The 20445-nt window shown below is 52.6% G+C and overlaps 3 protein-coding genes across 3 annotated transcripts; 1 reads left to right on the forward strand and 2 right to left on the reverse strand.

The window, feature by feature from the left end:
* Positions 1–281: 281 nt before the first annotated feature.
* Positions 282–4146, reverse strand: ZNF48 (zinc finger protein 48; the record flags this gene model as incomplete). The annotated part of the gene is made up of 3 exons (XM_084250198.1): positions 282–2083; positions 3629–3722; positions 3985–4146. 3 exons carry the CDS (start codon positions 4144–4146, stop codon positions 282–284), a joined length of 2058 nt encoding a protein of 685 aa, XP_084106324.1.
* A 6917-nt stretch (positions 4147–11063) lies between these two features.
* Positions 11064–15762, forward strand: SEPTIN1 (septin 1; the record flags this gene model as incomplete). The annotated part of the gene is made up of 12 exons (XM_084250199.1): positions 11064–11098; positions 12192–12300; positions 12472–12562; positions 12655–12741; positions 12965–13088; positions 13390–13524; positions 13617–13734; positions 14312–14413; positions 14525–14624; positions 14885–15050; positions 15261–15351; positions 15463–15762. 12 exons carry the CDS (start codon positions 11064–11066, stop codon positions 15547–15549), a joined length of 1245 nt encoding a protein of 414 aa, XP_084106325.1. The 3' UTR covers positions 15550–15762.
* Positions 15763–15995: 233 nt separating this feature from the next.
* MYL11 (myosin light chain 11) lies at positions 15996–18430 on the reverse strand. Its single transcript, XM_084250646.1, has 7 exons — positions 18385–18430; positions 17412–17507; positions 17090–17165; positions 16775–16879; positions 16605–16683; positions 16263–16311; positions 15996–16171 (listed from the first exon to the last, which is right to left on the reverse strand). The coding sequence occupies exons 1-7, from the start codon at positions 18385–18387 to the stop codon at positions 16067–16069; spliced, it is 513 nt and encodes a 170-aa protein (XP_084106772.1). The 5' UTR covers positions 18388–18430; the 3' UTR covers positions 15996–16066.
* Positions 18431–20445: the final 2015 nt, after the last annotated feature.

Here is a 20445-nt window from a genome sequence, read left to right on the forward strand (position 1 = left end):
TAAAACCAATTGCTTTCATTTAACAAGTAGTGAGGGCTTACTGTATACCAGGCAGTATACTAGACGCTGGGCATACAGACCATAATGGGAAGGCCCTGAGTCCAGCCAGAAGTTTCCTGAGCTTCAAGGTCATTGTCTCCAATTTCTATTTCTATCTATTCACTCCTTTCTCCGTCTGTCCCTCCGTCTCCCTCCCACCACCTCCCAGGCCCTTTCTTCTCTGTTTAAGCAGCAAATACCCTCCCGTTGGTGTCCTGGGCCTCCACTGTCCCTGGACTCCATCACTCCAATCCGGTTGGTGGCTCTTCCTTAAGGGGCCTTGCTCGACCATCTCCTATTCCAAAGGGCCTCAGGACCAGGTGCCCACGTTGGTGCTTGATACGGGCAGAACTGTCACCAAAACCTCTGCCACACTCTGCACACTTATATGGCTTCTCTCCAGTGTGTGTACGCCTATGTTTGACCAGATCAGAACTCCGGGGGAACTCCTTCCCACAGAAGCCACACACGTGGGGTTGGCTGGGTCCAGAGGGCTGGGCACGGACTCGGGGTCTAGGGGCAGTAGGTGCTGGGCCTGGGGGGTTATGTGGCCTTAGGAGAGTAGATGGTGGTGGTGGCCGGGCCCGTTCACCACGGTGGGTGCGGAGATGCTTGACTCGGGCCGAGCTGTCAGCAAAACCTTTGCCACATTCTGGGCAAAGATAGGGTTTCTCTCCCGTGTGCACACGGTGGTGCTTGACCAGGTCCGAGCTTCGGCGGAAGCCCTTGCCACACTCAGGGCACTTGTGGGGCTTATCACCAGCCAGTGGTGGGGGTGGTTCCCCAGCCTGTGGGCCCCCAGGCTCTGGCTCCAAACCAGGCAGACCAAAAGGCCCATCACCCGAGTGTGAGGGGCTTCGAGGCGTCAGCGGGGGGCTGGTTCCAAGAGGAGGCGGGGGTGGACTTGAGCTGGGAGGTGGGCTGGGGATCAGGGGGGCTAAGGGGTAGCCTGGGAAGCTGAACTCCTGGGGCTCCATGTGAGTGAGGCGGTGGCGGAGAAGGGTGGAGCTGAGGCTGAAGGTACGATCACATTCTGGACAGGCGTGAGGCCTCTCACCACTATGGGTGCGGAGGTGCTTGACCCGAGCAGAGCTGTCAGCAAAGCCCTTGCCACACTCAGGGCACAGATAGGGCTTCTCGCCTGTGTGCACCCGCAGGTGCTTCACCAGGTCTGAACCCCTGGCAAACTCCTTTCCACACACATCACAGCCAAAAGGTTTGGGCCCCAGGTGACTACGCTGGTGGCTCAAGAGGCTGCAGCTGAGCACGAACCTTTTACCACAATCAGTGCAGATGTATGGCTTGTCCTGGGCTTTGGGTCCCTGTGAGGCTGCCGTAGTTGCTCGAGATGGCTGCCGTCGGGGTACCACTGGCCGGGGGGGTTGCTCCCCACGGTGTGTCCGCTGGTGCTTTATCCGAGCAGAACTGTCACCGAAGCCCTTGCCACAGATGCCACACTTGTAGGGCTTCTCACCTGTGTGTGTCCGCTGGTGTTTCACCAGGTCGGAACTCTGCCGGAAGCTCTTGCCACATTCACCGCAGATAGTGGGGCGCTCACCAGCAGGGATCCGAGACCGAGGAATCTTTGGGGGTCCCTGGGCTGGAGGTCGTGCTCTGTAGGGCTTTTCACCACTATGAGTTCGCTGGTGTTTGATACGGGCAGAGCTATCACCAAAGCCCTTGCCACAGACCCCACACTTGTAGGGTTTCTCCCCTGTGTGGGTCCGCTGGTGTTTCACCAAATCCGACATCTGCCGAAAGCTCTTGCCACACTCGCCACACACAGCAGCTCGATCACTAGCCTGGCCCCAGCGAGGTTCTCCCAGCAGCCGGGGGCCTCTGTCCCGAGTCGGAGCCTTTCCTGGACCCTCTCTGTGGACCCACAAGTCATCCCAGGTCTGGATGCCTTGGGGTTTGAGAGAGGCATTTCCTACTTCATGACCTGGAGCTAAATCTTCCTCTTCCTTGAACCCCAAGTCATCCTCCTGTGGGGTATGTTCAAACTCATGGGGCTGAGAAATCTCCACATTCTCACTCCCTAGACCTGAGGAAAGAAAAGGGAGTTGCAGACCCTGCCCTTTGGTTCAGTTCCGACTTTGGATAGCAATCTTCCCAGGAAGGCTTCCTTGACAATTTGTGATTGCTCTGTCTCTCCCAAACTTCTGAAACTCTTATTGTCTCTGCCTCACTAATAACAATAACTTCCCTGAATTTAGCCACCAGGTTCCAGACCAGGTCACCCCAAATGCACCAAGTATTATTTATTTTATATTAAAGAAACAGTCGGTGAATGAATGATACCTTCAAGCTTCCTTTCTCCTAAAAGCAGGGAATTTCCCTGACCCTCCTCCTCTCTATTCCTTCTGAAAGCAGAAAATCTCTTCGTGAAAGGTACCCTCGAAATAGAGAATCACTTTATTGTCACAGACAGGAGTGGGAAATGAACAAGTTCTGCTTAGCTAACTAAATTGGTTGTCTGAACCAAAACTTTCAAAAATTTCTTTATCCTGTCTGCACTTCCTATTTATTGCTTCTCTGTCTAAAAGCTGTATCAATTGTTTTGATCATTTACTAGGTTCTGGACCTCCCTGTGCAAGAAATCAGATTTGTCTTTCACTTGCTAAATTCTTTCCCAATGTATTAGTGGGTCAGCCAAAGGAAACAAAGATCTCCCTAAAATTTCCCCTTCAAAGCACTGCTAAATCCTTGCAATCAATCCTATGAAGTAATCCTGCTACTATCTACACTTCATAGACATGAAGACACATAGAATTTAAGTCCCTTGCTCAAGGTTAGAAAGGTTAGAAAGTAGCAAAGCTAAGTTTTTAAACTCGGGCCTGCCTGATTTCCAAGCCTGTGATAAGTATTACATTATATGTTCTTTATTTGGAAAATCTGGCATTTGCTATTTCTATTAGATAATGGTAGCCCATTCTGTAATTTATTACTTCAGTCATCTTGTGTGTATATGAGAGGACAACCCCCAACCTCCCACAAAGGAGAGAGATAAGATAAAGCATGAATAATTATAATTGTGGGTTCATAATAACTGTGCTATCACAAGAGTAACAGGAACTAAGGAGACAGGGACTGGCTTTCATAGCAGAGGTAGGAGTAAACCATGGAGAGGAAGGATAAAGCTTGGAAAGGGATGCTGGGACTAGACTAAGCATGTAAGGTCTGGATTGAACATTAGACTAGGGCTTCTAATCAGCAGAGGGGAGCTAGGGAGATGGCATTTAGACCTGATAGCTTAGCTCACCTGGCAGCAGAGTGCATCAAAAAGACAGAAAAGGGAGGCTACTGCAATTGCCTAGACGAGATCAAATGAGGCCTGAAGTAGGGCAGAGGCAGTGAGAATGGTGATGACTGTCGGGGAGGGGAGACCTAGAGAGGCTGCCTCCTCAGACCTGGCGCACAGTAGATGCTCAGAAACATTGGCTCCCTTCCTCGGATTTTGCTCCCCTCCCCCTCCCCCTGGAAGCAGTTCACGTCTGATTTTTCTGGGTCTCGGCCAGGCAGAGAGCCCAACACCGGAGTCCCCACCTGGGCATTACCTGTCCGCGGCGGCTACCGCCGCAGCCCTCACCTGTGCGGGCGCCTCTCAGCTGCTCCCTCTCCTCCGAGCCGTGGAGATCCGGGCCCCAGGGATCCACCGCGCGCTCCATCGCCCGCACGCCGCCCTGAGCAAGAGGACAGACACACAACCCCGCGGTCACACGGCCATGTGCGGCCCGCGGCTCCTGTCGCTGCCCTCTGCCGGCCAGCGTCCCGGCCCGAGGTGCCGGGCGCGGCTCCGGGTGACCCCCGCCCGCGCCGCCGGCCGCCCCTGCACCTGCTGCTCCTTCCCGCACGCAGCCGCTCCCTTCACCTCCCGGCCGCCGCGGGCTCCGCCGCCCCAGCGCCCTCCGGAGCTCCTTGTTGAGGCTCGGGAGCCCGCGTCACCGGCGGCTCCGGGAGGTGGGCTCCGCGCCAAACGGGGAGGGGGCTCCGGCCCAGCGTCCCGGGGGCGGCCGCCGGGGGAGGGGACGGGAAGCGGAAGCGCCGGGCGGCTCGGGGCCGCTCTAGGACCTTGGAGGAGCCGCTCACCCGCGGGGGCCGCGGCATCCGCCAGAGCTCGGTGGCCGGCGGGCGGGCGCGTGCCGCGGAGAGGGCTGCTCTAAGCCGAGGACAGCGGCCCGAACTCGGTGGTATTAACCGTGTGCCTCCTGGGCTGGCGCCGGGCGGCGGGGCCGGGCTCTTCCTCAACTGTCGCGATGTCAGGCCCCCCGCGCGGACGCCCGGGCCCGGCGGAGAGCGCCAGCCTCACCGGCCCGGAGAGACAAAGAGAGCTCGGAAGACGGACTCGGGGAAAGGGGTGGGGGAGAGACCGAGGCAGACAAAGGGCGGCGGAGACCCTAGACGGGGCGGGGGCGGGGCGCCGAGACGTGGGAAACAAAGCCGGGCGGGCGCGGGAGGCCGAGGTCCGAGGTGGGCGTGGGGGCTGGGCCGGGGGCGCCGAGCCCCGAGCAGCCGCCGCACAAACGCTGGAGAGGCGGGCGGATGGAACGACCCTGAGCTGAATGGCCCGGGAACTGAGACCCTGGGCTGGAGGCTCTCAAAGTCGTAACCCAAGAGCCCAGAGCCTGAAGGCGGGAGAAACCGAGAGAGACAGCGGCAGGCCAAAAATACCGGAGTGAAGGATTGGCTGCCCGAGACAAAGAGATGTAGAAAACGATAAGACATAGCTATAAAGTCATTGAAGCAGAGTCGGAGGGACTATAAGAAAAGGCAGGGAGCCTGGAGAGAAACAAGTCCGAGACAGAAACAACAAAACATGGAACAAAGACACAAAGAAAGAGGTTCCTAGACACGAGACTAGGAACAGGTCGACAACCCTCCAAAGGCTAAGCCCTGGGAGAAGCTGTAACATTAAACTCTCTCAGTTTGGTGGGGCGCTTGCTGGGACTGTGTTCCCTAAACACCAGGCATCCAACCACTGTGCTCAGTACAACCTTGCCTTTGCAGAGGCTGACAGTACCTGCAGCCCATCTGATGATGGGGAGGGGGTTGTGTATTCACATTTATTAGCCCCTCTGCTAAGCCAAGAGTTTGGGAGATGACACGGCTGTAAGATTTGTCCTTGTGGTGGAGACTAAGAGTAGGAAATTCAGGATGGCGCAATCACAAGACCAGAAACTGGAGGTGGGGATTGAAGTGACTAATACAGTCCGATGGCCAGCTATGGAAATGAAAAATCCAACTGCTATAGCAAGTGTCAGACTGAGATAGAAAAGCATCCAGAGGGGAAGACCAGAAGTGGGGATATGGAGATTGAAGACCTCGTTGAGAATTACTGGTATTTCAAGTCTACCTAGATGTGATTTCTCTAACAACAGTTAACACTTTCACAAAGGACTGAACCCCTCCCAAAGAGAACACTGTATCAGTGCAATTTCTGCACTGGTCAGCAGCAGCTCGCCTGCCCACCTGTGTCTATGCAGGCGTCTGTTAAACCTATCACTTCCAGGGCCTCCCTGGTGGCCTCAAGGTTAAGGCTAAGCACTATCATAGCTATGGCCTGAGTTCGATCCCCAGCCAGGGAGCTAACCCACATATGGTGCATCAGACCTCTCCTGTCTTGCCTGCTGCTCCCCTCAGCAGTGTATTTCAGTAGATCCGTCTGTTCTGCTTCCCACTCTGTCTCTGATGAATCCTCTCAACCCCCCTACCTCTGATCTACACCCAGTTCATCAATAATAATAAAAAAAAAAACAACAAAAAACCCACCACTTCCAAACATAGTTGTGACTATGCACGTGCCTCTTTTTCTTTCTCCTTTTCCTAACAAACCTTTCAGGGATAACACTCTCTGCCCCTTTTGTGTCTGCAAGCACCCCTTACTTCCTTTCCCTTTTTTATTTACTAAACCTGCCCTGTTGGATATAACCAAATGCCCCTGCCTCGTGGGAAAACTCACCTTGTGCCACTGAAAGAACGCTAGTGAAACTTTTCTTTGCAGTAACCCAAGGACCCTGTTCTCTGCACTCAACACCTCTCCAAATTGACTTCACTTGGGGTGTTACCAGTTTAAAGGGGTAGGCACACATGAAAAATAGAGAAGTAGGGGGCCCCCCCAGGTGGTGCAGGGGTTAAAGTCTCAGTGCTATTAAGCTATCCTCAGCCACTGCAGCACGAGTTCAATTCCTGTCCAGGGAGGTGACCCACATGGCGCAGCAGCTGCTCCCCTCAGCAGTGTATTTCAATGGATCCACCTGTTCTGCTCCCCACGCTCTCTGGTGAATCCTCTCACTCCCTGCACCTCTGGCCTAGACCCCAGTTCTTGTATGCATAAATAAAGTCTTTGAAAAAAAATAGGTGAGCGAGTACCAATGACAAGGAGCCAAGACCCTTCCTAGAGGAACTTTTGAAGAGCTGAACCACCAGCACAGCTCTTGACTTTGAGAAGATAAGCCCTGGAACTAGTACGTCTGAATCTGAACTCAGGTTTAAAGATACAGACACCCCTCCAGAGATGTCTGGTGGAGTTACAGGTAGTTATGAAGACATGATGGTGAGATGAAAAAGAGCTAAGACACATAATTATTGAATGAGAAAACGGCTATCTACTCTGCACTGCCCCACAGGAAGCTCAAGGAGAGACCTTACTTTCTCTAAGCCCTTATCCCATGAATGATTGGCAGAATGTGCGGGAGTTAGTAAGCATGTAAATAAAGTATTGTGTCACTACTAATTCATATCATCTCTAAACAAAGACCAGTCTGGAGCCTTACACACAGGACAATCTGTTAACATACACTAATGCCTTAAACCTGTGACTTCTTTTGACTCTGTAACTCCTCTTATAGAAAATAAGCCCAAGGAATCCCTGGAGTAAGGCCCAGTGATGACACCACAAACATGTTCATCCCAGCTCAGCAATGTTTAGCACAAGGAGAGTGGGGATCTATCTAAATGCCAAGCATCTGTAAAAATGACAATGGAGATGTGTATTACCATAGAAAGATGTACAGAATACATAAAGCGATAAAAACAGGTTACCAAACAAAGAGTATGAGCCTAGTTAGGAAAATACTCACATGTATAGGCACAGGAGAAAAATCGAAGTGGGTTCTAGCCATTTGCCTTTCCGACACTTCTATGGGAATGTGTGTTGATTATGCAATATACATACAATTTTCCAAAAGTTTACTGAGGGCCTCCCTGGTGGCACAAGGGGTTAAGACGCCACCTATGAAGATATCCACAGTTACTGCAGCACAAGTTCAAGCCCCAGCCAGGGAGATACCCATATGGCACAGCAGATCTCTCCTGACTTGCCCACTGCTCCCCTCACCAGTGTATTTCAGTCAATCTGTCTGTTCCCCGCTGTGTCTCTGATGAATCCTCTCACCCCCCCACACACATCTGGCCTGTACCCCAGTTCTTTTTTTTTAAGATTTATTTTATTTATACAAGTGCTGGGGTGCAGGCCAGAGATGCGGGGGTGAGAGGATTCACCAGAGACAGCGCGGAGAACAGAACAGGCAGACTGACGAAACACACTGCTGAGGGGAGCTGCAGGAGAGACAGGAGAGGTCTGCCTCGCCATGTGGGATTCTTGCCGGCCAGCCAGCCAGGACCAAACCTGCGCTACAGAGGCTGCAGACAACTTCACAGTGCGGCACTCAACTGCCTGCAGCACCAAGGAGGTCCTGTGCCCCAGTTCTTGCATGCATAAATAAATAAATCTTAAAAAAAAGTTACTGAAAAACTCAAGAGAGACCTGATCAGAGTTTGAACCCAGAGGAGGGGCAAAGGGTGAAGGGTATAGATAGAAAGGGACCCATTTTTCTGATCAATAGGAAGGACTTGGAAACCAACTGGACATACTTGTAAGGAGGGAGGGAGGCATTGTTCAGATTTTTTTTTAAGGTTTATTTATTTATGCATACAAGATCTGGGGTACAGGCCAGAGATGTGGGGGGTTAGAGGATTCACCAGAGACAGTTGGGGAGCCGAACAGGCAGTCTGACTGGAATACACTGCTGATGGGAGCAGCAGGCAAGTCAGAAGAGGTCTGCTGTGCCATGTGGGTAGCTCCCTGGCTGGGGATCAAACTTGTGCTGCAGTGGCTGCGGATAGCTTCATAGGTTGTGTCTTAACCCCTTGCACCACCAGGGAGGCCATTGTTCAGATTTTTAACGAAGCATAGGACTATTCTACATGGTGAGAAATGCAGAGGGAAGGTTGTGATGGAGTGGAGTAGGGTATAATTATTCCTTCTCTTGGCTTAAGTACTATTTACCCCCCATATTACATGTTTTTTTAGCACCAGCACTGTATGTCACACTTACTTATAGCTGTCTCTGTCTCCCCAGAGGGCACAGCCCTAACTGATTCGCTCATCTGGATCCTGAGCCACTAATCCAGAAGAGCAGTCAGTATATTTGAGCTGGTGGCTCTGTGACATCCCTTGGCTCAGGAAATAGCAATTAACTGGCATGCTGTGTGAGCTCTCACATGCCAGGCACTGTACTGAGGGCTTTATATGTATTTGATCTTATAGTTTTTATCATGACCCTATAAGGTAGAATTATTCACCACCAAGAGGTTAAAATAAGATCACCCAACTCTTAATCACGGTGTGTCTCTATAATCATGAACTTTAAACAACCTTTGCTGAGTTTAGCTTCTAATTCCATTTGATAGATGAGGAAAGTAAGACCCAAAGAGCTGACTTCCCCAATGTCACGTGAAGGGAAGAATACTGGAAATGAAGTCGAAATAAGAATTAGATATACAACATGGATGGATCTTAAAAACAGAACTGAGGACCTCCCTGGTGGCCCAGGTGGTTGAGTGCAGTGCTGTGAAGTTGTCTGCAGCCTCTGCAGTGCAGATTCGATCCCCTGGCCAGTGAGATACCCACATGGTGCGGCAGACCTCTCCTGTCTCACCTGCTGCTGCCCTCAGCAGTGTAGTTTAGTCAGTCTGTCTGTTCTGTTCTCTGCTCTGTCTCTGGTGAATCTTCTCACCCTCCTGCACATCTGGCCTGTACCCCAGTTCTTGTATGATGAATAAATAAATCTTTAAAAAAAAAAAAAACAGAACAGAATGAGGACCTCCCTGGTGGCGCAAGGGGTTAAGTCTCAGCACTATTAAACTATTGGCAGCCACTGCAGCACAAGTTAGATCCCCAGCCAGGGAGCTACCCACATGGCGCAGCAGACCTCTCCTGTCTCCCCACTGCTCCCCTCAGCAGTGTATTTCAGTAGATCCTCCTGTTCTGCTCCCTACTCTGTCTCTGGTGAATCCTCTCACCCTTCTGTACCTCTGGCTTACACCCCTGTTCTTGTAGCCATAAATAAATATCTTATAAAGCTATATAGACTTTTTTTTTAAGCTTTATTTTTTAAATAATTTGTTAATTTTTTAAAAATAAATTTTGGGCTTCCCTGGTGACACAAGGAGTTGAGCGCCACACTATGAGGCAGTCCGCAGCCTCTGTAGCATGAGTTCAATACCCCGCCGGCCAGGGAGCAACCCACATGGCACAGCAGACCTCTCCTGTCTCACCCACTGCTCCCCTCAGCAGTGTATTTCAGTCAGCCGACCTGTTCTGTTCCCCACTCTGTCTCTGGTGAATCCTCTCACACCCACCCCCTGCATCTCTGGCCTGGACCATAGCTCTTGTATGCATAAATAAATCTTTTTAAAAAATAAAATAAAAATAAATCTTTAAAAAAAGATAGCAATTAACTGGCATCGTTTTTAAAGATTTATTTTTACATGTCACATACTTTTCAAAATATATACAAACAAAAAAATTACACATTAAGCACATTACAACGGTTGCCTGATGGTGATGAGGGGACAGAAGTGGGCCATGGGCTATATCATCCAGTTGAGGCTGCCCTCACAGGATACCAGACACAAGAAGGCTTAAACAACATTTATTTTCTCATTGTTCTGAAGACTGGATGTCCAAGATCAAGGTGCCAGCAGGGTTGGTTTCTGGTGAGAACTCTCCCTGGGCTAGAGACAGCCACCTTGTCACGGTGTCCTCATGTGCCCTTTCCTTAATGTGTGGGCCGAGAGATCACTGGTATCTTCTATGAGGACATCAGACTTGGATCAGGGCCCTGTGCTTATGACCTCATTTAACCTTAATTACCACCACCACCCCCCTTCAGAAGGCTTTATCTCCAAATATAGTTACATTGGGTTGGGTTTAGGACTACAACACATGAATTCTGGGAGGATACAATTCTGTCCATAAGTGGGAGGGGAGTAGGGTGGAGTTTAAAAGGACTGAAAGGAAAATAATAAATAATAGAACCAAAAGGAGTTGAGAATGAAAATGCGGTTGGAGCAGAGGCAGAATCCAGATCAGGTAGGGCTTTGTAAGGAGAGAAGATTTAAAGGCTCAGAGAGGTTAATTAACTTGTCCATGGTCATTCAGCTCATAATTATTAAAGGAAAGGTGTGTATATATTACTGATTGATGCCAAAACCTCTATCATCTAAACCTACTGTGAGTCCTGAAAACAAAGTGGAAATGTGTGTATTTCATTTTACCACAAGGAAACTGGGGTTGAGAGGTCAAATGATTTGTCCAAAGTGACACAGTGAATGGTAGAGCTGGAGTTTGGGAAGTTCTTTCTGACTCCAAGGCAAGGTTTGTTCTGTAGTTTTCCAGCCTTTGGCCTTTACTTCATCCATTCACTCTTTCTTCTATTCATTCATTCACCTAGTATATTATTTATTGGTTCCTTCTTTGTGCAGGCCCTTGTGCAAGACACCAAAAGTTATGGAAATTTGGAAGACATGGTCCCTATTCTCAGAGAGCTCAGCCAGGGGAAGCAGAGACGGCCAGATAAGCACATGTGGGCCCTGAAGGGGCCTACAAAGAGTGCTGGGGAGTCTAGAGGGAAAATGGCTCTGCCTGGGGTGGTTGGGGGAGATCTCATAGAAGGAGAAGCACTCTTTGAATCAAAGCCTTGAAAGATAAGGAGTTTACCAGGCGCAGAAGGAGAAGCAGCATGAGCAGAGCCAAGGACATGGGCAATTACCAATGGTGAGAGAGAGATGGGGTGAAGATTTGGGAGACTGGCTGTCAGGTCTGATTTGAGATTTAGTTCTGGGGTCACTGGGAAGCCCCTGAAGGGCTTTAATTAGGAGAGGGCCTGGGGCAAGATGCGAGGACCAGGTCCCCCTAGCAGTGGTGTCCAAAAGCCTGAAATCCTTTTAGGAATCCATTTCATGGCAAGGAAATTGCTGCCTCCTTCCCACTTCCAATCCCTTTGATCCACTCAGATCCTAGGGACTTTTTTAAAAGATTTATTTTTATTTAAGCATACAAGAACTGGGGTACATGCCAGAGGTATGGGGGTGAGAGGATTCACCAGAGACAGAGTGGGGAGCAGAACAGGCAGATCAACTGAAATACACCATTGAGGGGAGCAGCAGGTGAGACAGGAGAGGTCTGCTGTGCCATGTGGGTCATCTCCCTGGCCGGGGATCAAACTCATGCTGCAGGGCCTACCCAGTGGCACAGCGGTTGAGCGCTGGGTTGCGAGGCTGCCCGTGGCCTCTGCGGCGCCGGTTCGATCCCCGGCTGCTCCCCAGCCACCGGAGGAGGGTCCCACATGGTGTGCAGACCTCTCCTGCCGCCCGCTGCTCCCCTCAGCAGTGTACTTCGGTCCTTCTGCCTGCTCTGCTCCCCGCTCTGGCTCTGGTGGATTCTCTCACCCTCCTGCGCTTCTGACTGTGCCCAGTGCATGTATAAACTAAAACAAACAAATAAAATAAATAAAACAGGCCTCTATTAAATAAATAAATAAATAAACAAACAAACTCATGCTGCATTGGCTGGCAACAGCTTGATAGCGCTGACTCTAACCCCTGTGCCACCAGCGAGGCCCTGCTAGGGACTTAAAAAAAAAAAATCCCCAAAGCTTTCATCTCACTTGCTAGAGAGACCAGCCTACTTCCTTCCTTTCTGCCTATACCCCACCGGCCACCAGGGTGATGAGGCTACAGTGGAATTTGGAATAAATGTGTGTAGATAGTAAGCTTTCTACAAGGATGATGAACAAAGGATCCAGGGGACGGCAGGTTTTCTCTGCCTTAACTTTCCCCACCTCTCTGGGCTCATTTGCGCATCTCAGCGTCCTACATTGCCCGCCCCCTTGTTTCCCCTTGTTTGCCACACTCGACTTCCTGTCCCACCAGAGGAAGCGAGTGACTGCAGGTGCAGCGACAGCTAGCAGGACCATGGTGAGTCCTAATGCCCAGGAACCCAGGCATCTCTGCCCCAGCCCTCAAATCCCAGGGTAGCCAGGCCGAGCCAACCCACAGTAGACTGATTCCTGCTAGCTCCTAAGCTCAGGTTATAGGGGGGCCAGCTTGCTGCTCCCAGCAGCCTCATATTATCTACCCCATCAACAGGACAAGGAGTATGTGGGTTTCGCTGCCCTCCCCAACCAGCTGCATCGCAAGTCTGTGAAGAAAGGTTTTGACTTCACACTCATGGTGGCAGGTCTGGGGGTTTGGGAGACAGGGCTGGAGGGGGCTCCTCAAGAGACCCTAGCTGCCTCCTCACCTGAACAGTTGGGCCTGTCCTGTCCACAGGGGAGTCAGGCCTGGGGAAATCCACCCTCATCAACAGCTTGTTTCTCACCAACCTCTATGAGGATCGGCAAGTGCCAGAGGCCAGTGGTAAGATTCTCCCATCCTCCCAGGCTCTCTGTCCCCCTCCTGTGTCCCCTCGCTGCACTCTCTGCCTTTCAATCTGGGTGTCCCATGAGCCAGAGCCTCAGGCAGCTCCCGCTGTTTTTCTCTGAGACTCAGTTTTCTCCCCTGAAAAATGGGTGGGGGCAACTAAGGTACAGAAAAAGGAAATTCAGTCTGCCTCACACCCTGATTTCTTCTGTCCCCATAGCTCGCCTAACACAAACACTGACCATCGAGCGCCGGGGTGTGGAGATTGAGGAGGGGGGTATCAAGGTGAAGTTGACTGTAGTGGACACGCCTGGCTTTGGGGACTCAGTGGACTGCTCAGACTGGTGAGGTGGGGGGAGGTGGCAGGGTAACTTTCCCAGTGTGGCTACTTTGTGGAGACTGGGGCTGGGGGTTTGTTATAGGGTTGGTCTATCCTGGCCCCAACACCCTGATCCAGAAGGTGGGGACTGTATTTGGCTGCCATCTGGCCCCAACATCTCATCTACACCCCTGCCAGTTTCATCTGATGTCTTTGCCTGGAGTTAAACCACTACTTCCCCTAACCCCACATCCTGGTGAGCCTTATCCCCATCCCTGCCCCGTGGCCCCTGACCTCTGACCAGGCGCTCTATCCCCACACTCCAGCTGGCTGCCAGTGGTACGTTTCATTGAGGAACAGTTCGAGCAGTATCTTAGGGATGAGAGTGGCCTGAACCGGAAGAACATTCAGGATTCCCGTGTCCACTGCTGCCTCTACTTCATCTCACCCTTTGGCCGGGGGTCTGAGGGACACCCTGGGGGTTGGAGCATTTGGAGAGGGCTGGGGGTGTCTAGAGACCCTGAGGCTGAGCCTGACCCACTCCTCGGTGCAGGCTCCGGCCCCTAGATATAGCCTTCCTTCGGGCAGTGCACGAGAAGGTCAACATCATCCCTGTCATCGGCAAAGCAGATGCCCTGATGCCTAAGGAAACCCAGATCCTCAAGCAGAAGGTGTGTGGGCTGATCTTCAACCCTGCATGAAGCTAAAAGTCATGAACCCAGTTTTCACCTCTTAGATCTTGGGGTGGCCTTTTGGGAGCATGATATGTCAGGCTAGACTATGGGAGTTTCTGGAGAAGGAGGGCTAGTAAGCTGCCTGAAGGATGCAGGTCTCTGGAGGCTCAGAATAGAATCCTGGGGCTAGATGCTTGGCTAAGGCCCATCTGCAAGCAGGGGCATAGATCTGATAACCCCTGATATCTGCCTGGCCCCCGATACTAAAGACACCCTACCGGTGTCTTCAGAACCCTCTCCCACCATTTTTGCTACTGGCATTTAGACTCTTTCCAGGTCTGTCTTCCTTATTAGGGTGTCTTTGTCTCAGTTTTTCACCATCTTTCTCTCTCTGAGCTTTTGTTTTTGGTCATCCTGCACATCGTTTCTACCACCCATGTCTTTCCTGTCTCTGGCCATCTGGTTTCTGTATCTGTACCTCACTATCTCCAGCCTGTGAATGCACCTCCGCCCCCTTGGCCTGTGTTTCACACCCTCTGTGTTTCTTACGGTCTCTGTCTCTGTCTCCTCTGAGATACGGGACCAGTTGAAGGAAGAGGAAATCAACATCTACCAGTTCCCTGACTGTGACTCTGACGAAGATGAAGATTTCAAGAGGCAGGATGCAGAAATGAAGGTTCAGAGGCAAAGGAGGAGGGCAGAGAGGCAGGGGAGGCGGATGTGCAGGTGAAGACTGAGAAAGAGGTCTCTGCCCACCTAACAGTGATCCCTGACTCCTGCCCTCTAGGAAAGCATCCCTTTTGCAGTCGTCGGTTCATGTGAAGTAGTGAGGGCTGGTGGGACCCCACCGGTGAGAGGACGCAGTTACTCCTGGGGCACAGTAGAGGGTAAGGCGGGCGTAAGCTCTGAGGCCAGCAGGAAGCTGGAGCGACATCGGGTCAAACGCACCCAATATGTGAAGTGAGGGTGATCTCTAGTACCGGGGGTGATAGGAACCCAAAGATGGGTCCTTGGGCTGCTGACCACTCACCCTCCCCTAGAAGGCGGCAGGACTGGGCAGATGGGACTGGGGCGGGGGTGGGTGGGGGTGGGAGTGGGGGTGTAAGTCTGGACCCGGAGCGCTGAGGTTCGCGATTCCGCCCCCCAGTGGAGAACCCACATCATTGCGATTTCCTGAACCTGCGACGCATGCTGGTGCAGACACACCTGCAGGACCTGAAGGAGGTGACGCACGACCTGCTCTACGAGGGCTACAGGGCCCGCTGCCTACAGAGCCTGGCTCGGCCTGGGGCGCGTGATCGAGCCAGTCGTAGGTGAGAGCAGAAGCCAACTCCTAGGTCCTTCACAGTCTCCGGTCTCACCATCCAGATCTTTCTCCACCCACTTGGCTTACTACACTGCTTCGGAGTCCTAGGCTCACCTGCCTCCTAGACCCCAACCTAGCCCCAGGTCCTGCCCTGTGGCCTTGACCCACAGCCATGGGTCCCCCAACCTTGACTGTCGTTCCCCTTCCCACCCCCTAGTAAGCTTTCCCGCCAGAGTGCCACAGAGATCCCGATGCCCATGCTGCCTCTGGCCGAGACGGAAAAGCTGATCCGAGAGAAAGATGAAGAGGTGAGCCAGCATCTCACTCCCCCCCCCGCTGCCCCCACCCCCGCCCAAGTCCTTTTCCAAGCCCCTCGCTGGCCTCTCCGACCCCATCGCCCTGTATCTTGTCTCGCACAGCTGCGCCGCATGCAAGAGATGCTGGAGAAGATGCAGGCGCAGATGCAGCAGAGCCAGACTCAGGGCGAGCAGTCGGACGCCCTCTGAGGCCTCCGCGCGGGGTACGCTTTACCTCGGCTCCGCCTTCCGTCCGTCAGCCGCCCAATCCCCGCGCCCCCGGCGGCCCAGCGCCCGATCCCGGAGCCTCAGCCCGTAAGGCCCGCCTTTGCCCCGGGTTCTCCCGCTCACAGGTGCCCGCACATCCGGGCTTCGGAGCCCGGCCCGCCCCCGTCTCCGGGGGGGCGCGTCTCCGGTCCCGTCCCTGCCACCCCCAGGGCCCCTCTCCAGCCGAGCTGTACCTTCAATAAAGTTTCCCTAAGGCCAGCGAGTCTGTCCGAGCGGGAGTACGTGGCGGGGCAGCAGGCGGAGCCGGCCCCGGGCTGGGCCGCCCCCCGCCGGCAGCTGGCCCCGCGCCGTCGCCCCGCAGCGGCCCGCCCGCCCCCAGCGGAGACCCTGTGGGGCAAACACCGCCCGCGGGCGGAGAAGAAACAGGATCCCAGTAGAACTTTATTGGGAGTTGGGGTGGGGGTCGGACTGGCAGGAAGGCGTGGGCCGGCCGAGGACCCTACTCCTGGTCCTTGGCGTCGCCGTGCGTGATGACGTAGCAGATGTTCTTGTAGTCTACGTTGCCGCCCACGTCGGGGGGGAAGGCCGCCCACATGTTCTTGATCTGGGGGAAACGCAAGGGCACGTCTGGCCGGGGCACGTGGCCGGCGCTCCCCTCCCCCACCCCTCCGCGCCCCCGCCTCTCCCCCACGCACCTCTTCCGGGGTGAAGCGGTCACACTGAGTGGTGAGCAGTTCCTCCAGGCTGCGGAGAAGTGACATACAGGGGGTTGCTGTTGGACGTCACGATTCCTTTCCCCTTCCTCCCACCTCATCCTTGTTGCCATTCCCAGTCTCGCCTTGAAAATCCAGGGTCACCCTAGACCTCTGATGGACTCCCGGACACTCTGGCCTCCCCATCTCGCTCTTCGCCCATATTTGCTGTGAAAATTCAATGCTATCTCCCATTTCCACATTTCTCATTTCTCCATTATCTCTGACAGTGCCTAAGCCTCGGTAAGACGTTAAGGAGGCTTTTTCATGAGAGCTGCTACTTACAACTGCTTCTTGATGGTTCCCTTCCCCTCAGGGTCCAGAATCTTGAAGGCTCCAGTGATCACGTCCTCAGGGTCTGCACCTGGAGGTCAGATAGCATATGATGCTGAAGGGCCCTCTGAAATTTCTTGGGAGGGCCAACTAGGGGCTTAGCCTCCGGACATTTAATTCACCTTTGAGCTTCTCCCCAAACATGGTCAGGAAGACGGTGAAGTTGATGGGGCCGCTGGCTTCCTTCATCATGGCATCCAGCTCCTCATTCTTGACATTGAGGCGGCCTGGAGCAGAGTGGGGGGTTACGACAGTCTGGGTTGGGATTCTGTGGCCTGCAGCTGATGCTTACCATAAATTTATATCATCCCAGCCATTTTTCATCTGGGTAGAATGAGGTCCAGGGTGGAGCCAACAGGCCTGGAACCTAAGGCTACAGAATTCCCGGGACTCTGCAGTCTTAACTCTTCGCAGGTGGAGTGGGGGGGGGGGCTCACCCATGGCTGCAAAGGTGTCCCGAAGATCTTCCTTGTCGATAATGCCATCTCGGTTCTGGTCAATCACAGTGAAGGCCTGTGCAGGGCAGGGGCAGGGAGGAGTTAGTTCTCCCATGACCAAGCTTTAGCATCCCTATCCCAGGCAGATCAGATTCTGGCCCCCAGCCAGCTGCTGTTCTCTTACACCCCAGGCAGGGAGGGGAATGTGGAATCTAAACCCTTCCCTTCCCCCCCCCCCAACAGGTGTGCATTCCAGTAAGAGGGGGCAGGAGCAGTAGGGGGTACATTTGGTCAGTCTTCAGTCTCCCCTCTCCTCACTCACCTCCTTGAACTCCTGGATCTGAGTCTGGTCGAACATGGAGAAGACATTGGAGCTTCCACCCTCTGCTGCTGCCCTTCTCTTGGCCCTCTTGGGTGCCTAGGGGGTGGGGTTTGGGCAAAGGGGTCCATGGACCGGTCTCTTACTCCTTCTTGGAGGCAATGGACTGGATTTAGGGTTCTTTTGAGGCCCTTCTAAAACATTCTTCTGGTTCTTTCCCTCTCCTCCCACAACCTTTTTTTTTTTTTAAAAAAAAAAAAAAGATTATTTATGCATACAAGAGCTGGGGTACAGGCCAGAGATGCAGGGGGTAAAAGGATTCACCAGAGACAGAGTGGGGGACAGAACAGGCAGACTGGTTGAAATACACTGCTGAGGGGAGCAGCGGGCAAGACAGGAGAGGTCTGCCTCGCCATGTGGGTTGCTCCCTGGCTGGCTGGGGATCAAACTTGTGCTGCAGAGGTTGTGGATTGCTTTGTAATGTGGTTCTTAACCCCTTGTGCCACCAGGGAGGCTCCCTCCCACAACCTCTTTGAGAGAACTTGCTTCATTTACATTCCCAAATTCCTCTCTGCTGCCCTTGAATCCCCATTCTCCATCCTACCCAACAAATGCCTGAGCTTGCCTCAGACTTACTGTGCAACCCTGACTGACTTGTTCACCCAGATGGAATCGCTTCTTTCTCATTTATAAAATGGGGGTGGGACCCCGTGCCTGGCTGGTCTCAGAGGGTTTTAGGAAGATGGAGAGCAGGGAGGTAGAGGATGCTTTCAGAGGGACTGGGCCGCTGTGAATGGAGTGTCTGGGCAGATTATCCTTGGCTGGTTCCTTTAAACCATCGTCCCTTATGCCTCTCACTAGTGATACCAGGAAAGGTAAGATTCAGCTTTCTTCCTTTTGGAACCCACTACTTTCTTTCAAAGGGTGAGGCTGCCTCAAGGTTGGAGGGACCTGGGGCATCTGGGTTCTCACTCACCATGTCTTCGGTGTCCTGGGGGCAAGCAGTGGCTCTGGCTGGAAAGGAGCAGAGAGTCAGCCTGGGGCAGTCCCTCTGGGGTTATATAGCCCTGCCCCAGGGAGCCCTTAACATACCAGGGTAACCTTAGCCCTGCTGGTGCCCACCCCAGATACCAAAATAGACTGGCTCAGGGCCTCTCCTTTCTTGGAGGGCCCACAGCAGCTGGAGCCTCGGGGGAGGGAGGAGGGAGTTGGTCTTGGGATGCCTGTCTCACTAGGACCTGGGCAGGAAGGATCTTTCTCCCAAAAGGGGGCTGGAATGTGCCAGAGTTTGGAGGCATAATAAGGGGGAGAGGGATGAAACAAGTCCCTGCACCCTAGAGTAGGATGGGCCTAGATTTAAACCCAGTAAATTTTTTTTTTTTTTAAACCCAGTAAATTTATAGAGCATCTACAGTGTGCCAGGCTCTGGGCTGTGCTTCATGAATGCATTTTGACATAGCCCTTCCCCCTCCATTGTGGCGTTCACAATCAAGTGTATGTATGGTTAGCATTAATGGCAGAATTTAAAGGTAGGAAGGCCTTCTGTGGAAGCTGGAAGGATCAGGCAGTTATTCTCCATCTCCTTTAAGTAGAGGGGGGATTTTGTCAGGAAAGATGCAGAGTATGGAGTCAGTAGACAGCCTGGAGCAGAGTGTACTGTGATCTTGAGCTTTGTGCTTTAATTCCCTGGGCTTTGGTTTCCCCCTCTATAAAATAGGGATGTAATTCCCATCTCACAGAACTTGCAGATGTGAACATTGTTTGGAAAGGGTTTAGTGATGTATAATCATTGTAATTAATATTTAGACCCTGCCTTGATGGAACTTACAGTCTAGCCATGGAGACAGGATAAATGCAGAAAATGACATAGCAGATGATCAAGTGTGCAGAAGTAGAGGGCGTGGCAGTCCTGTGTAGGCGTATGGGAATCACTTTATGAGACCATAAAAGTGAGTCAGGTGAAAGGAGAGGAGCAGTATGCTAAGCAGATTGCATGGATGGACAAAGACCTGGAGAAGTAAAAGATCAAATGCATACAGGTTGTCAGAATGATGACTCGAGTAGAGGATGCAAGGGACTGGAGACTAGGTACCAGAGGGCCTTCTGTGCCAGGTGGAGGGCCAAGACCTTAGGAACCCTGGAAAAGTTAGAAACAGGAGAAGAACATGGTCTAGTGTGAGTGTGATCCTTTCTTTGGATATTGGTATGAAAGCTGGAACTCAGAGAAAGGGAATCAAGACACCAAGAGAGAAGCTAGTTTGTCTCCTCTTGCGTGACTGGATGACAGAGGTCTTTTTTTTTCTCCATTCTGGGCAAGAACCAGCTTGGCTGATTGTGACTTTGAGATACCCCCTTCTATCCCTCTGGGTTTCAGTCCTCCAGTCCCCTCCATACAGTCAAGGTCTGGGGAAATAGTGACCGAGGAAGCCCCAGGAGACCCAAGGTTGACAAGAACACCCATCTCCTCCTCCTGCTCCCTCTAGGACTTGATGTCCTGAGGAAGGTGTCTCTTCCCTTCCCCCTTCTCCAGTATCATGCCAATCATTTAAAGACATTTTCTTTTCTGGGCACTGGGGCGCAGCCACCTGTTGTCTCTCAGAAGAGAGAAGGAGCCACCCTAAACTTAGCAGCTGCCCTTGGCCTCCTGCACGGGCCCCTCCCTGCCACAGTTGACAGCTGCCTCACCTTATATGGTTACCATGGGGGTACAGGTCCAGAGAGCCCACTTATTACTGGGTAGGATTCTGGGAAGGAGGAGGACTTCAGAGAGGGGAATGGGGGAAGCTTGGGTCAAACGGAAAGTGGGGTGTTGAGAAGAAGCTCAGGAGTGGTATATCTCAGGCCCTGAGTTGGAATTCACAAGATCTGGGTCTGAGCTGGGAGTGAGGAGTCTCAGAGACCTGGGAAACTGAGGAGGAGCTTGGAAGGTGGGAGCTAGACCTGATAGAACATTCAGGATGGTGGATTCTGTATGGAAATTAGGATGCTTTATTCCTGGGGTTCAAGGGAGAGGGGTCAGAGTGGTGGGGCTCTATGA

The sequence above is a fragment of the Talpa europaea genome (assembly GCF_964194135.1).
Source record: "Talpa europaea genome assembly, chromosome: 12".
Classification (NCBI taxonomy): Eukaryota; Metazoa; Chordata; class Mammalia; order Eulipotyphla; family Talpidae; genus Talpa; species Talpa europaea.